Source organism: Haemaphysalis longicornis, unplaced genomic scaffold, assembly GCF_048455015.1.
Source record: "Haemaphysalis longicornis isolate Haplotype H1 unplaced genomic scaffold, Haemaphysalis longicornis Haplotype H1 scaffold_1, whole genome shotgun sequence".
In the NCBI taxonomy this organism is placed as follows: Eukaryota; Metazoa; Arthropoda; class Arachnida; order Ixodida; family Ixodidae; genus Haemaphysalis; species Haemaphysalis longicornis.
In genome coordinates this window covers 169788864-169804841 of record NW_027526203.1, presented here as the reverse complement: position 1 = coordinate 169804841, position 15978 = coordinate 169788864, and the positions used below count along the sequence as shown (strand labels likewise).

General features: G+C 50.2%; 1 protein-coding gene across 2 annotated transcripts in view; it reads left to right on the top strand.

Annotated features, from left to right (window-relative positions):
* Nucleotides 1–15978, top strand: part of LOC144139284 (CCN family member 2-like) — a 471813-nt gene that overhangs the window by 374243 nt on the left and 81592 nt on the right. For both annotated transcript variants that reach the window (XM_077671689.1, XM_077671684.1), the window contains one exon: nt 10546–11114. In XM_077671689.1, coding sequence (XP_077527815.1) covers nt 10596–11114 — 519 coding nt within the window. In that variant the 5' untranslated portion in view covers nt 10546–10595. The remainder of the gene's footprint in view (nt 1–10545; nt 11115–15978) is intronic.

The window sequence follows — 15978 nt, the reverse complement described above, 5'->3', positions numbered from 1 at the left end:
GGCCGCCATGCGCACCATTACTGGCTTCCCTCGCATAACACCAATTCCACCGCTACAAGCCGAAGCCCAGCTAAACACGCTTGATGAACTCATTCATCAGCGTCGTTCTGCACGCCTGCTGAAACGTGGGCTGGTTCCAGAGGCGGCAGCTCTGGCCGCGTACATGGGCCAGCCGCCGAATACGATGCCAGCCTTTTCCGTCGCAAGGCCGCCCTGGCTCTACCATCAGGTGACGGACAACAAGCCTCTGGCAAGGCTACATGTCCGAACCTCTGGCCTTCATCAACCTCCGGATGCAGCCCTACTTCATGTCGGTCACTGAGCGCCTGCGACGCGGCCACGAGTCATGCAGGCTTTTGTGGACGCCGGGGCACACGACTCCCTCGTAACCACAGCCTTGGCTTGTCCTTCTCACCCAATCTTAAACCAGACCTGCGCCTACGAGACCCTCCGACCTCTACCAAGCCTGTTGGCAGAACTTACTGCTATTCGGGATGGTCTTCAAGCACTTGCATCGACAGTAACTACCGGCATGAAACTGGAAATTTACACGGACTCAACGACAGCGATACGTGATTTACGTCGCGTTGCGCGTAGCACCAGCATGTCGGCACGTATTCACGCGATCCTGGACACATACCCATGCCCTGTGCGTGTTTTGTGGGTTCGCCGGGACATGCTTCCTGCCCACATAGCGGCGGATCGCGCCTGTCGCCGTATAGACCTTTCACGGCCGCTACCACTTCTTCCAGTGTCCACTCTAGAAGAACTGCTGGTGGAGAAGGAGAGCATCCGCCGCTCCACGCGTGCTTTACTTCCACCGCGTGGAACTGACCTCCCCAGTGGGCTCGCTCGCTGGGAGGAGGTGCTGCTGCGGAGGCTTCGAGTTGGGGTGGCATTATCCCCAGCAGTGACCCACGCTTGGCCTGCCCGCTATCACTCACCGTTTGCGGACACCTGTCCCTTTTGTATGGTCCCTGCGTCCGAAGCCGACACGAGCCACCTTCTATGGACCTGCCCTGCCCTGCAAACCTCTCGCCTGCAACACCTCCGAGGCACAGGGCTCCATCCTGGGAGACCCCCTGATCTACAGCGGTGGATCTGGGGCCCGCAGTACCGGTCTCTGCTTACGTTTCTGCGTGACACAAATGTGATGTTGTACATATAACTGTTATGCCGTAAGGCAAACTCTCGCAAAAAAAAAAATCGCGCCAATCCACCCCGTGAATGTGGTTGGAAAGCAAAGCTGTAAACGGCACCCATAACGATTACCCATGCGACGTCACTTAAATTCACTCACATCGCTCTACAAATAGCAAAACCAGAGAGAAGTGAAATGCACTTAACCACATCATTTATTACTTCAAAGAGATATTCTTGTTAAGGTTAAATCAATGCATGAAGCATGAACGGTGTTTGGTTGAGTTGTATTGGTGTAGCACAAGAGTGGAAACTTTTTTTATAAAATTAAAGTAAGCTTCAACCCGGTGTTAGACGATCCGACTTCTCCGTCTCTGCGACGCGGACGGAGGCGACGAGATTTGCGGCAGAGAAGAAGGAGGAGGAAGAAATACTTCTGTTCAGATTTCTGAACGGCCCAGTGTGCAGCCCTGGGGAGTGATTCCTTCTTCTGTGGGGCCCATATGCAGTCCGCGCGGCCTGTGTTCTGTCCACCCGCTGAAGCTGGGTAGGTAGAGAGGGCCTGGACAGCAGCATCTCCCATTGCTCTTGTTGGGTAGTTGACGGAAAGAGAGGAGGGTGCTCAGGGCTAAAGTCGCACACCCCGATTACGGGGTGGAGTGTTCCTACTTCTGAGCAAACTTTACATTCAGCGTCGTAGCGATTCGGATACATTATGTGAAGACGCGTAGGCTGTGGGAAGCAGCCCGGATTTTATGAACCGTAGGGTAGTTTGTTGTTCTCTGGAAAGGTCAGGGTAACGTGAAAGTACGGTCTGTCTCAGAAGGCGATAATGCTGAGTTATCTCCCTGAACGTGACAAGCGGGTGACTGTTCTCGTGCAGCTCCATAGCACGGGAGGTAAAAGCGCAGGCTGGTTGGGTGGGCGTATTTGTTGCCCTCCATTGAAGCGTGAGGGGGTGTGCAGATGAGCTGAATGGAACCGTTTGGGGAGTGGTTTTTTAGCACGCGCAGTGCAGGTCAGGACACCCAACCCTACTGGTAATTCCAGTAGGCTTGCTGGGAATCGATGACTACCCTCCGAACCCCTGCTTGAGCGAGAGCCAAGGTGATGGCTGCCTCTTCTGCTGCCGTCATTTCTTGGGTCGTAAGCGAGGTACACGCAAGGAGGTTGGTTCTGGAGGTAGCCACGATGGTGCCGTATTGCTGCCATCGATGTTTGGAGGCGTCTGTGTAGATAACTGCATGATCCCCACCGAGGGTGGTGTTTAGCGCTTGAGCCCGTGCTTTTCGGTGACCCTCGTCATGTGAGGGGTTCATATTTCTAAGCAAAGGGAGCATCTTTAGTTTTAGTCGCCAAGAGTCTGGGAGTACGTCAAGCGGAGTGACATTTTGGGCTACCCAGCCAATCTGCTGAAGCATGCGGTTACCCATCGCAGTTCTGAGTCGGACCTTCTGGTTAGAAAGATGGCCTTCTATCAGCTCTTCCACCGTGTTGTGGAGCCCCGTGCTAGCAGCCTCTGTGTGGACGCACTCATGAGAAGACCAATGGCCTGCTCGACCACCTTTCTGATCATTATATAAAGCATCTCTATGTCTTCCTTGTCGAGAAGAAGACAGGGGGTTGACGTAAGTAACTCTCGAGAGGACAAAAGCTTCAATTAATCGAAAGGTACCGCACTCCTTTAGGCCTCGCTTCTTGGTGGCAACTCGCTTGATCATGTGTATGATTTGATTAATGCTGTTTTTGAGGCGCTGCAAGGAGACGTCCCTCTTGGTGTTAGCCTCGAGCTGTAGGCCCAGGATCTTGATGCTGGGGCTTGGGGTGATGCCTGGCCACCAAGGAGTATTTGAATGTATTCCTTGGTTTGGCGTGAGGGCGGACGACAAGGAGCTGTGATTGTTTACGTGAACACTGGAGGCCACAGGCTTTAGCACATTGGCGTACTAGAAGTGAGATGCCATGCATTGGTGTGAGCTTCCTTTAATTTTTGTAACTCTTAGCACATGAGCAAGGTGCGCACAGGGCCGCTAGGCGGGCGTGAATGGTCGCGTGACGCTTTCACGTGGCATTCAGCGAGAACGCAGGGGGTAAACCCGTAGATGTGCTTGGTGAGTACACCAGCTGTCTTCCCCGTCGTTGCTTGGGCTCGTAGCTAAATCGGTACGATAACGGGCTCTCGCTTTGTTAGTCTATTAGTTCCAGGTTCGATTCCCGGCGGCGCTAGTAAATTCTTTTATTTGTTCGCTGGAGTTTTCTGGTGACACCAACGGTCGCGAAAGAACCCTTGGGGGGTAGAGGTAGAAAGCTTTGCTTTAAAAAGCGAGGCGTAATAATGAGGTCAGTGCTGAATTTAAGGCGAGGGCAACCTAAACAAAAACGGAAAGGCACCTGTTTTCTCAAAGCGTTCAAGGGGGGACCGTGTATAGAAATCAGAAATCAATTGCGTTCCTCAAAAAACCCATGAAAACGGCATTCTACCGGCATACGCCTTCCACGGATCCTCTACGGCATGGACTCTGTAGGACATATTTCTGAAATATGGAATTTCACCACAGGAAGCAAAATCGTTCCAAAACAATGCATTTATCAGAACCACCCGCCGCGGTGGCTCAGTGGCTAAGGCGTTGCGCTGCTGAGCACGAGGTCGCGGGTTCGATTCCCGGCCGCGGCGGCCGCTTTTCTGATGGAGGCGAAAAGCAAAAACGCCCGTGTGTGCGAGATTTCGGCGCACGATAAAGATCCCCAGGTGGTCAAAATTAATCCGGAGCCCTCCACTACGGCGCGCCTCATCGCCTGCGTTGCGTCGGCGCGTTAAACCCTACAATCAATCAATCATTTATCAGGACCTCAAAGCGGGTTCCAAAGTACATCCTGAGGAACGCAGTTATAAAGAATTCGGCTATTCTACACAAAGCCCTTATACAAACACCACATGGGCAGATAACAATAGGCAAACAGTATATTTATGGGTCCCTGAAAGAGATTTTACACATACATGGGTGTTCACATTTTCAGGTAACTCAATGTTTCAGTAATCACCTACTTCAAGAATTTTGTTGTAGCGCTGAGTATTAGTTGAGTTATATTGCAAGTCAAAACACCGTTTTTTTATCCCACATCGCGATTCTTCCTCGTTTCGTCCATCTCCTCGCCCCGCGCAAGCGCAACTACCCATGATGCCTCTCTTCTCGGTGACGTCTGCATGAACATCCGGTTGCGGGTGTCTGCTTCCGCGATATTTTGCGCCGCAGCGTCGCTCTGGGGCGGGGCCGTCTGGCTTTCTGCGTTCCGTTTGCGCCATTTTTTTATCATTCTGCTTATGAATCCTGCACTCCGCTCACGGCTGGAAAAGCTGACGGAAGGAATGGGGCGGGACATTTACGCTTCCACATCACTCCGAAAGATTGCGAGAAAAGAGAACGACCCTGTCACCGGTCGTTCGCGGTGACACGTGTTGCTACATATGAAAGTAAAATATGTGACCGAATGACTAAAGAATCGCCTCAAAATTTGTTGGAGTGAGCTCGTACATGAGTTCCGAACTGATGGTGGTCTATATATTGCTTAATTGGCCGCTCGTTCGGGCCAATCTAGAGCTTGGTTGTGCTGTGGGAACGCGTGTACAAAGGCAGTAGCAGTATTCAATTCCGTTATCCCGATCGGTTCTCAACATTTGTAAGCACAACAGAAAATCAGCCGAATGGTTGCACGATACGGCATAGGGACTTTTGTTAGAGTGCCTCGTGCATTCCATTCCCCCCTCATTACTTTCCGGGAAACGTCTATAAGCGACCCTGCGTTTATCAAATACTAGACAAGTACACCGTAACCGATATTACGAGCGGTCTCAGCAGGCTGGTGTAAGTTTTGGGGCCGTGCGCGCCTGCCTCTTTACTCGACTGCGCATATCATTGCACAAAACCTATGCATATGATTGCGCACCCTCGCTGTTTCCCCTGGTGACCTGGATGCCCTGTCATCTCTATACAGGCTGTTCGTTAATTTGTTTACGCGCTCAATGCTGCCAATTGCGATATGTGAAGGTTTTGTGCCCCCCCCCTAAGCGTACCTTGCGTCTTGTTGAAGTAGATGGAAGGAAACTATGTGTACTCTATATAAAGGCAGACCAATTGTGCAAAACACACACATAAGTATTTTTTCCTCTGAAAGTACAATTGCCTGTTTAATATACAAAGCATGAGTTAAAGATGCATTGACGTTTGATATGGTAGTTCCACAGTTCAATCAAAAAGTTTTGTTTTGGGTTCGCGAATACGATTTGCAAACCAGTAGGCCACTTAGAGGGCAGAAAAAAAAAGAGAAAAAGCCACACCCTGCCAGGATTTGAACCCGCAACTTTGACGGAGTGTGCGCGATGGTTTACTTTGCCACAACAAAATAGGAGATTGCGCCGAAATAGCCTGTACAGTAGATTGAGACCCACCCTTTGTGTCACATCAATGTTTTCTACCTGATTTCAAGAATTCCTGGCTGGTTAACTGAACATTTCTTGAATAACAGTTGCGCAGTCAGGTTCCATGAAGCCTCCACCATAGCTGATCTCCAGCAGTAGCCCTGTTTCGGGCAGAAAGGCGATCGTCATGTGGGCCCGGCCTCTAATGTGATTTCGCCATGCAGAAATAGTGCTTGGCGCACTTTTGTTTTACGCTTTATGCTAAAAACGTTGGTCTATATTGATTCCTTATTACCTAATAAACCTTCCGTAACTCCTTTTCTGCTCTTAACTGAGCTTATATTTTCTACAAGCGTGGCTGGTCGCACACGAATGTGCAGTTTGCAACTCCAGGAAACGCATGGTCGCCGAAGCGAACCGCCGAAGCGTCGTAATTCTAAATACGGATCGCATTAGAGCTAATGTTGAGTTGTATGGGCTTCATAAACTGACTTGTTTATGGCACTCTACAAACTAACAGAATAGAGCCGCATTCATACGACACGAATGTTTTTGCTTTTAGATTGATTCCCGACGACGGTTCGTCCGTTCGGTATTGTCGGCGTCTTCGGTCAGCGAGCCAGTCCAACCATGCGGACTTTCGATCGGCCAACGTGTTCGTGTCGCCGTCGCCGTCATATGACGAGGCAGTATGCCAACTGTGGAAGTCGGCGTCACCGCCGGATCGTCGTAGTGTCGGCCTAGCAAATGCTCCTTGACGAGAAGCGTGGTAATACAGTAAACAACTGTGGTTGATTCCTGCAGAGGAATCGGTAAAAGACGAAAGTGCAACGTGCAGCGAAATCTGAAGCTGAGCATGATTTGCGGGTCGGCGTCTGTCTTGTGGGTGTGCTTGGCGAGTGACGTCGTGCTGGTGGGTCACTTCGGCAAAGGTGTACTGGCTTCATTTCCGTAACGGATATGACGTCAGTGATCTCTTGGTGTATCCCGGCATAAAACATTTTCTTGTTAAAATATAAGACGCGAAAACGAACAACCCTAAGTAGAACGTACTCTTAGTACTAAAGGTTGCCTCCCCGCAAGAAGACCCTGTGTGCAGGGGTGCACCCTTTACAGGCCGCTTCCTTCGTTGTACTGGCTTCATCTCCGTGACGGATATGACGTAAGTGAAATCTTCGTGAATACCAGAATGAAACACTTTCGTGTTAAAAACATAAATACAGACGACCACGATAGCGTTAAGGTGCTGGAGGAAGCGCTAATTACCCGAAGGCGCCGCCGTGACCCGCCGACGCTGAGCAGACGACGCTTCTCCGCCGGAAGTGCGAGAAAAAGCCGTCCAATAGCGGGATTTCTGCTTCGTGACGCACATGGGAGAATTGATGACGTACAGGCTTCGGAATGGCGGAGCCCAAAACCTGGGGAAAGGGTGCGTACGCGGCGACAACCTTGCAACGAAAGTGAGAGCTTTCCGCCACACGTAAAAAAGTTTTACTTGGCCCAGATGACGTTAACCACCGAACCTAACGATTGTGCTTGTTTATTTAGTGTGCTCAAAATGCCTTTCAGGACCCCTTTAAGGAGCACCATACGTGTGTCATCAGTCCTACATGTTTATTGCAGAACCCATTTCATGGCTTCGCGGGCGTATATTTATCAAGAATGCCCACCAAAAGTGGCTGTGGTAGGGTATTCGTCGGCCTCGTTTTTTTTTCTCGTCATTTTTTTGCGTTAGCCTGGCGTGGCCTTTTGTAATAACGTTTTTCGAAAGGCAGGTTTTAGAGGAGGAATCAAGGAGTTAGGACAAAGGGAGAAAAGCTAGCCGCACAAGAGGTTAGTTTGCTATAGCGGTATTCCCACGGGGGACCCCGTGGGCACTTCGTCTAGAAGAGATAGGCGTGACGTCACCGGGAGTGAGAGGGGGCTGGGGTTTTTCCACTGTCTGGTTGGTATTTGTACCACGTCGAGAGAGAGAGAGAGAGAGAGAGAGAGAGAGAGAGAGAGAGAGAGAGAGAGAGAGAGAAACAAAAAGCCGGAGCTGTGCAGAACGGTCTCCCACTTCTTCTCGGTCTTAATAATAACGAAGCACCTCACGGATCCTTCTGCTGCAGGGGACATTCCCAAATAATAGGGCGTAGGTCTGCCCAGCCTGTACATTGCTTACATTCGCTCGTGTAGAGCCCAGCCTAACAATGGCTGTACATGACCGGATTGGGGAATGTATTTGTCTGTAAGCGGCGCCAGGCTCCAGACTGCTATTTGTTGAGAGTACAGTGAGCAGGGGATATTTAAACCGTTCTAGTCTGTGATGATTAATTATGTCTCTGGACGAGGCCATGCGGTCCCTCCCCATCCCAGCACACGAGAAGTGCTCACTAGCTTCCTTGATGTGATCGGCACGCTTAACCAAACCTCGAGCCTTGTCGTGAGCGTTGTCGTTACCGGTAAGAGAAGGGTGTGCAGGCGTCCGTACTATTTGGACCATTCTCCGGTCTTCGAAGCCGACCAGAATTCTCAGTGCCTCGGACGGACGAGGTACGTCCCTTTGCAAAATTCCCAAATGCAGTTTTTGTAGCCCCGATACAGAGGGCTGTGGCGGAAATACACGCCCTCCCGCAGCACGCCGTGTATCACGTGACCGCACGTCACGCCTCCGTGCGTAAACACGAGGGGCAGGTAAGAGGGGGCTCCCGACCGCCCGGAGTGTCGGCGCAGGGATCGGGAGCGGTTTGTCCAAGCTTCACAAACGATGCCCGCCTCAGCGGGAATTTATTCGTCGCTGGTGAAATATATCTCCTTCGTCTGGCAACCTTCAAAGCAGTGCTAAGCGGAATGGACATGGAGGGAAGAAAACTAGTTAGAGGCCCCTGTTGCCCTAAATACATTGCAGGATGTGTGGACGACGTACGTCATTTTTTTGTCCGCACCGCACCCCCAGGAATGTCCGTGGAGCGTCAGTGTTGCTTCGTTGCTACGGCTAATTTCCGATAGATTTCCCGGCATCCGCTGGGTTCTTCGGGATTCGCGTGCACGATCAGCTGCTATTTGAACAAAGTTAGAGGCGGGAAAAGTCACTACGGCAATTATAAGCTTTGACACAGAGCACGCTCTCCTCCACATGCCCCTGTTCCGCACACGTTCCGTGACATCACCTGTCACTAGGCACACATCAGGCTACTTGTTGTTGCATGCTGGCACGGCATGCTTGGTTAGCGCTGTGGATAGCGCACTTGACAGTTGCTCGAACGACCTGAGTTCTAGTCCCGCACGAGCTCAGTGGGCTTTTGTTATTTTTGTTTTCTTGTTACAGCGGCGTCCTTCTCGATACCATTCGTGTCGTAGGTGACGACAACTGGGGTCACTTCTTTCATTTGATGAGATATATAAGGTTTCCGCATTAAAAGAGGCATTACACAAGCATTGCACTCCGTAATTTTCGCCACGCACGCATACCTTGCTGCCTACCGCAGATAGAGGCGACAAAAAAAATATTGCCAGGTAGCCATTGGCTCTATGCAAGGTGACAATGAAAATAGTGCCAAAGGGCGCTAACACGTGTGGTTGCAATCGCCTGCTCCAGTTAGGCAATCTCCGATCGTTTGCTAAAATGCCATCTAGAACATCCCATGGATCAAATTACGCGTTTGCGTCGAGGTCCGAGGTGAGGATTCCTTTGGGCCTATTACCCTAGCATTACAGAAGGCAAAGGGATTTATAGCCACAGCGATTTGGCAGCTGACCTTTATTGAAAAGGAGAAATTCTGCAGTGACTGGGCTTACATCTACGCACGAACGGCTATCTTCTGGTTGGCCCTGTTATTGAATCGCAACTTTGCCGGTATGTCGAATTCAGGATTGCTCAGACTACCGCTTCCACGGATACAGAGCTCACGACCTTGTGTCGTGCTTTTCAGGCCATTGAGTGAAGTTCCTCCTGAAGGTATGCGATCTTCGGCGAGGATCCGGTCAGCTCTGTGTCGTCGACCTTATGAACGGCTACTGGCACAAAGTGCATTACTTTACCACTGTGCCGCCTAAACGAATTTTACTGGCCTCCTGACCACTGCGGCACTTATGAAAGTGTGGACCCAGCAACCCTCTCATCCCATCATTACAAGCTACTGTACAAACACCATTATCATGAATGCCCGCTGCTAGAGGCCTTCACTACTCGCCCGCAGTACGAGAGTGCCATCAAATAGATAAAATCTCAAAAAAAAAAAAGCCGGGAGAGGCTTCTAATACCAAACTATTACTTAGGAATGTCAATCGGTTGTAAATTAGATATGAGAAACGGATTTATATTCGTTCTTTTCTTCTTTTCTTTATTTTTTGGCGGTTTCGCACCTGGGCTATGAGGCGAGCCGTAGTCAGCGGATTATTTTCAACCTCCTCGGGATCTTCAACGTGTGCCGGAATCTGGCCAAACAGGTGTTTTCCTGTTTCGCCTCCACCAGAAAAACGGCCAGCACGGCTGGAATTTAACCCGCGTCCTTGGGCTCCGCAAGAGTACAATGCCTCAGCCACTGAGCCACCGTGGCGGATGCTAAAATTGCTGCGGAAAAAAAACTACCAGAAACGCAACATTGGCAGGGGAGACGCAGGTAGCCCATGGCATTAGGCCGGGGCATGCTGTCATGTACTACAGTAAAATGCGCTGATTGGGTAGCTCCAACTACGCCGAACGGGATATTCGGGGCCATGTGCAAGAAGTCATTGCGGTCGCCAGCACTAGGTTGCCGGTTCGATTCCCAACGCGGGCGCTACTATATGACACACGTCACAGAGATGCGGCGCGTCATGAGACTGAAAAATGAGTGGACGGTTGACCAAACATCCCTCCATTTTAGCTCTTGGGCAGTCAGACCGTGGCCTCGGTCCTCGAGAGCGAAAAATCACAATTCGTAGATGTGACGCGAGGCTTCCACCCGCAGTGAAATTTAAATAATTATTCTGAATCCATCCCTCTCCCCTTTGTCCTTTTGCAGGACCTCCAGGTCGTCGGTTCCGTGGCGATAGCGGCCCTAACGTGCTGTTCATGCCAACCACCATGACTTCGAAGAGGACGCCGGTGACACGGCTCCTCCGGACGCGCTCGAGCGCGGGGCTCTGCGTGGCCACTCTCCTGTTGACCAGCATGACTCTGTTCGTGCAGCAAGCGCATGCGCAGCAGCAGCAAGACAATACTCTCGACCCTTCCATGGACTCCACGCAAGACTCTCCACGATGTCGCGGTGGTGCCAGCTGCGAGGAAGGTGGTGACGAAGGGAACAGTGGACCGAGCCCGGAGACTACGCCGACTTGGGACCAAGGCGGTTTGGCTGGGCCTCATCCAGACGGCGACGACGACAGGGCGACCACCTTGACTTTTGAGACCCGGACAACGACAACGGCGGTGCCCTACTCTCGCCCCGACTCGTGGAAAACCACACCGGCCGCTGGTTTTCCCGGAGTTTCGGAAGGAGCCGGCAATGGGGCCCCGGCGGTTCCCGTTGAGTACACCATACGCGCCGGAAAGACCAACATTACAGTCAACGGCACCCGCACCGGCCACAGGGTGAGTGGAGTATCTTTTTCACGCACGATGCTTTCTCTTCCCGGCGGCTCTATGCAAAGATCGCGTCCGTGGTTAACCGTAATTGATCCAAGTGATGCTGATAACGGAAACGGTAAACCAGAGCCCCACGTGTCTGGCGCGACGCGATTGCGAGGTCGGTTCTTTCGCCGGTGTTATATACCCTATCTTGAGTAGGCCCGCGTAAGAAAAGCCATTGCTGTTCGCGTAGAGAGGCGCAAACCGAAATGTAACCTTAGTCCGTATGCATATATCACCAGACATTGTCGCAGCTGCTTGGCTGAGGCTGGATGATCACGAGACGATGATCATCACGATGACGATGATCACGCAAAGCTATGGATACGGTCGTCTCCATAATGCCGCGTGATCATCGTCGCAATTGTCCGCTTTCTGAATAACCGCTCTTCCTCGAACCTTTTCGTCCCTGCATGCCCATACACGGGTGCGTTACCGGGCGCAGGGACAAACGGACTTCACATTCCTCCACGGAGGACAACTAACTTTCGTGCTCCAAGCGAAAAAAAAAAACGGCGAAAATGAAAGCTTTGGTGCGGTTAATTTTCGCATTAAAACCAAACAAGTGATAAAATTATGGCAGTATGCATAGTGACTGATTAAAGTGGCTCCGAATGGCTTCTCTGCTGCCTTCATGCTATATAGAAGTCATAGGCATCTTTAATGAAAAAACTCCGAAGGCACATAAACCCATCTTATGAGCTGTGAATACGGAAGCATTAGTGGGCACTGAGCGACTGAAACTCCGCGCGCAGCGTGCTGAAATCAAACTGCATTCAACCGGAGGAGGCCCTCTGCGCTTTTCTACGGGACTCTGCGCAAGCCTATCCACATTATGCACAGAACCTGCCACATTGAGCAACATCCTCTGGATGTGCACTAAAAGACGGTCTTCCCATTCCTCGCTGACGTCATCCCTCTCTCCTCTTGGGATGAGAAGCCATAACCCTTTCAGCCCAGGAGTCAAAATGCCGTGTTATTTTTTCCTTGTTGAGGCTAGGATGAAAGACGCCCGACGTAGCCAATGGCTGGGTCGGGGGACGTTCTACTGCTGTAGACGCCGGGTGCCGGATGCTTCACACCATTCTGCACCAATATGTACCCAGGGGAGAGAGGGGCGAGCGACATCCCCCCCCCCCCCCCACCCGCCAAAAAAAAAAAAAAGAAATTCAAAAAATAACAACCCATACCCTTCTTCTCCTACCCTCCCCCAATCGCCGACCACCCATCCCTAAAGCCCCGCCATACAAGTCCAGGACTTGATAGCATCGCGGCAGGAGGAAATGCTAGTTGCGTTCAACTTTTCCCGTTTATTTATTATTTCCTTGAGTGACGGCTCCCCACTACATTGGCGTATTCGCGGACACCCCCCCCCCCCCCTCCCACGTGTGATTTGATTTAATTAAGGTAGAAAAGAGAAAATATTCCGAACAGCGTACACCATGACACCTTGCGATAACTATTAACTCTGAGAGCAATGTAAATATGACCTGTTATCTCGGCTGTTTTCCCCCCCAACCCTACGGCCCTTCTTATGCAAAATTGGCGACGGAAAACAAGAATTCCAAGGAGTCGAGTACTTAGCCATCTACTTAGCCAATCGGCAACAGGAATTCCAAGGAGTCGAGTACTTAGCCATCTACTTAGCCAATCGGCAACAGCCCAACACGAAGGAAAACCAGCAGATAATAAATTGAATAGTCATATGTGAAGGACGTCAGGATCCAGAAATTTTAATTTAAATAGGAAGCAGAGAAAATGGCTAAGCAGGTGGAGAGGAGATTTCGTGTATTTGGAATCGCGCTTCTATATACTTATCACTCATTTCTCCCGGCGGAAGCCGTTCTCTTCTCTGTTTATGTGGATGTTTTTGGACTTTCGAGGTGGCCGCGGAGTTTCTGGGATCGCTGCGTTTTGCGTTTTACGCAATTGCACAGCACCAGCGGCCCCGCACCATTAAGCAGCTACCCATATTGCAAAACCGGCCGCTTTTGTCACTTAACTGGGTCGAGCTGTAAACGAGGGATCTAAAAAAAAAATTCTTCCAGAGCTATTGAATTGAGATATGTGAACATTTGAAATATTTGAATATAATTGAAACATTTATTTGACATTTTCGCTTGCGGTTTACTTGTTCTCAGTAGTGTCGTTCCTGGGCGAGACCATTTGACCTGGTTCTATGTGTGCCAAGGCGTATCTCTCTTTGTCTCTGCACGTTTTCGTGCCTTTATGGTAAACGCTGGATGCTAATAGGATTAGCACTAGTGATGTTAACCCCCCCCCCCCACCATTTGCATACAAAAGTTACCATGAATTGCCCCCCTCCCCTTCAACCCCCCTGGAGAAAATATCTTGGGTACGTGCCTATTATGCGCATTTTGTGCTGAGCCTCTTACATGGGCGCACATAGTCTGGACCTGCACCTGAAGACGGCCCTTCCGCTCTTCACTGACGTCATTCCATAGCCCATTGTCTTGAAATGAGCAACCACCGCTTCCCGAGTATGTGTAACAACTCTGTATCACCAACTCCTCACAAACCGGAGGTGGAATGGCACAGACGGCGGACGCCCACGGCCACCGGCTTTCTTGCTCAATCAGGCATTGAATGCTGTCACCTTAAATGGTGCTTTCACCTTTTTCGGTAAAAATAATCGGCTGGAGGTGCAGCGTATATGACCAATCTCGTGCGCTGTGGAGATCGCGAAATCGCCGCTCGTTACCACAAGCTCTTTCTCAGTTTTCCAAGCACGTCGGTATCGCCATGAGTTGGTGCATCGAGGTAAAGCCCTTTGGGAGGAAGATGGGCGCGCAAGCGGAACACTCCGTAGCAAGCAGCGGCTGCTCGCAAACGTACACGTGCTCGTGACTAGAGGACAGTTTCAAAGAACGTTTCGAAAGGTAATGACTAAAATTACTGTCGAATAGTGATTCATGCGTATGCGGGCGAACTGTAAAAATTTCGACACCACTTAAAAACGCACTAACGCTCAAGGTTCACAAAAAATCGAATCAATCACAACTGCAATGTCTCGGAAATGGGGCGCCAGCGTACGCTGTCTACCTGCATCATGTTTCGTGATTTCGAGAAACGTTATCATGGTGTCCTCTCAGAATAACTGCTTCGGCGCATTGCAGTGTATCTTAACACGATCGCTGGTCTACAGTAATTAATAAATATTATTTTAGGCCCGAGTGTTTTAGAAAGCAGCAATTCTCCTTCGGCCAAACATAACAACCATATCGCTTAAGATGCAGCCGCTTCGGAGGCATTCACAACTTAAAATCGGCCCTGAAATACATACTGTGTCAAAAGGGCCTGAGTGAAAGCGTCGAAAATCTCTCCATCTGCGTTTTCGACGACAATTATGCACGATTCTGTATTCCGACAGACGCCTCCAAAATAGAAACAACGTGGCACGGCGCATCTGCTGCGTGGGGTAAGCGGTGCTTCTCAGCACGAGGGGAGAAAAAATGCCCGCCGGGTGGGATCCGAACCCACGACATCCAGAATACCGGTCTGGTGCGATGACCACTACGCTACCGGCGGGGCTATTTTCCCCTCCACTTTCTGTGGTATTTATGTTAAGGTATTTTTGTTTCCTGGTTTGGGGGTGGTAGCCAGCGCCACTCCGACTTCTCGGGGTGAAGGAGACCTTCTTTTTAACCCCCGAGCCGTGACTCGAGTGTCTACGACATGTCGAGAGTGGTCGACCAGCGTTGAACCCTCTTAAGCTTCCTATGGCACCAAGACTGCCAGAACAGAGGCCCTTGCTATTAATGTAGCGAATCAGAATAGGAAATGAGGGGCTCGTTGAAATAAGACAAAAATAAGGGTTGGCAGTCAAGAAAACCTCGGAAAGCAAAGGGGAGGACATAATAGAACCTACTATATCCTCCCCTTTGCTTTCCGAGGTTTTCTTGACTGACAACCCTTATTTCTGGGTTATTTCAACCAGCCCCTCATTTCCTATTCTGATTCGCTACATTAATAGCGAGGGCCTCTGTTCTGGCAGTCTTGGTGCCATAGGAAGCTTAAGAGGGTTCAACGCTGGTCGACCACTCTCGTAGACACTCGAGTCACGGCTTGGGGGTTAAAAAGAAGGTCCCCTTCACCCCGAGAAGTCAGAGTGGCGATGGCTACCACCCCCAAGCACAGGAAAAAATTACATTGACATAAATACCCCAGAAAGTGGAGGGGAAAAATAGCCCGGCCGGTAGCGTAGTGGTTATCGCACCAGACCGGTATTCTGGAGGTAGTGGGTTCGGATCCCACCTGGCGGGCATTCTTTCTCCACTTTCTTTCCAAATTCTTTATCTGTTTCTATGACCTACTATATCCTCCCCTTTGCTTTCCGAGGTTTTCTTGACTGTCAACCCTTATTTCTGACTTATTTCAACGAGCCCCTCATTTCCTATTCTGATTCGCTATATATATATATATATATATATATATATATATATATATATATATATATATATATATATATATATATATATATACAGGCTGTACTCATGACAGGCTGTAGACGTTTGAGTCACGCCCCGGGGGTTGAAAAGAAGGTCCCCTTCTCCCCGTGTAGTCAGAGTGGCGCTGGCTACCACCCTCAAGCGTCAGATACACTTCTAGTAAATATAAATAGCCCAGAAAGTGAAGGAGAACACAGTCGCCCAGATAGCCGAATTGGTAAGGCATTCGAGATCTAATCGAAAGGCGTGGGTTCGGTCCCCACTCTGGGCGCGTGTTTTTCTTTCTTTCTTTCTTCCTTATATTAAAAAAAATCTTAACTTCATTAACTGTAGTAAAAAATAGAGCCTAACCACACCCC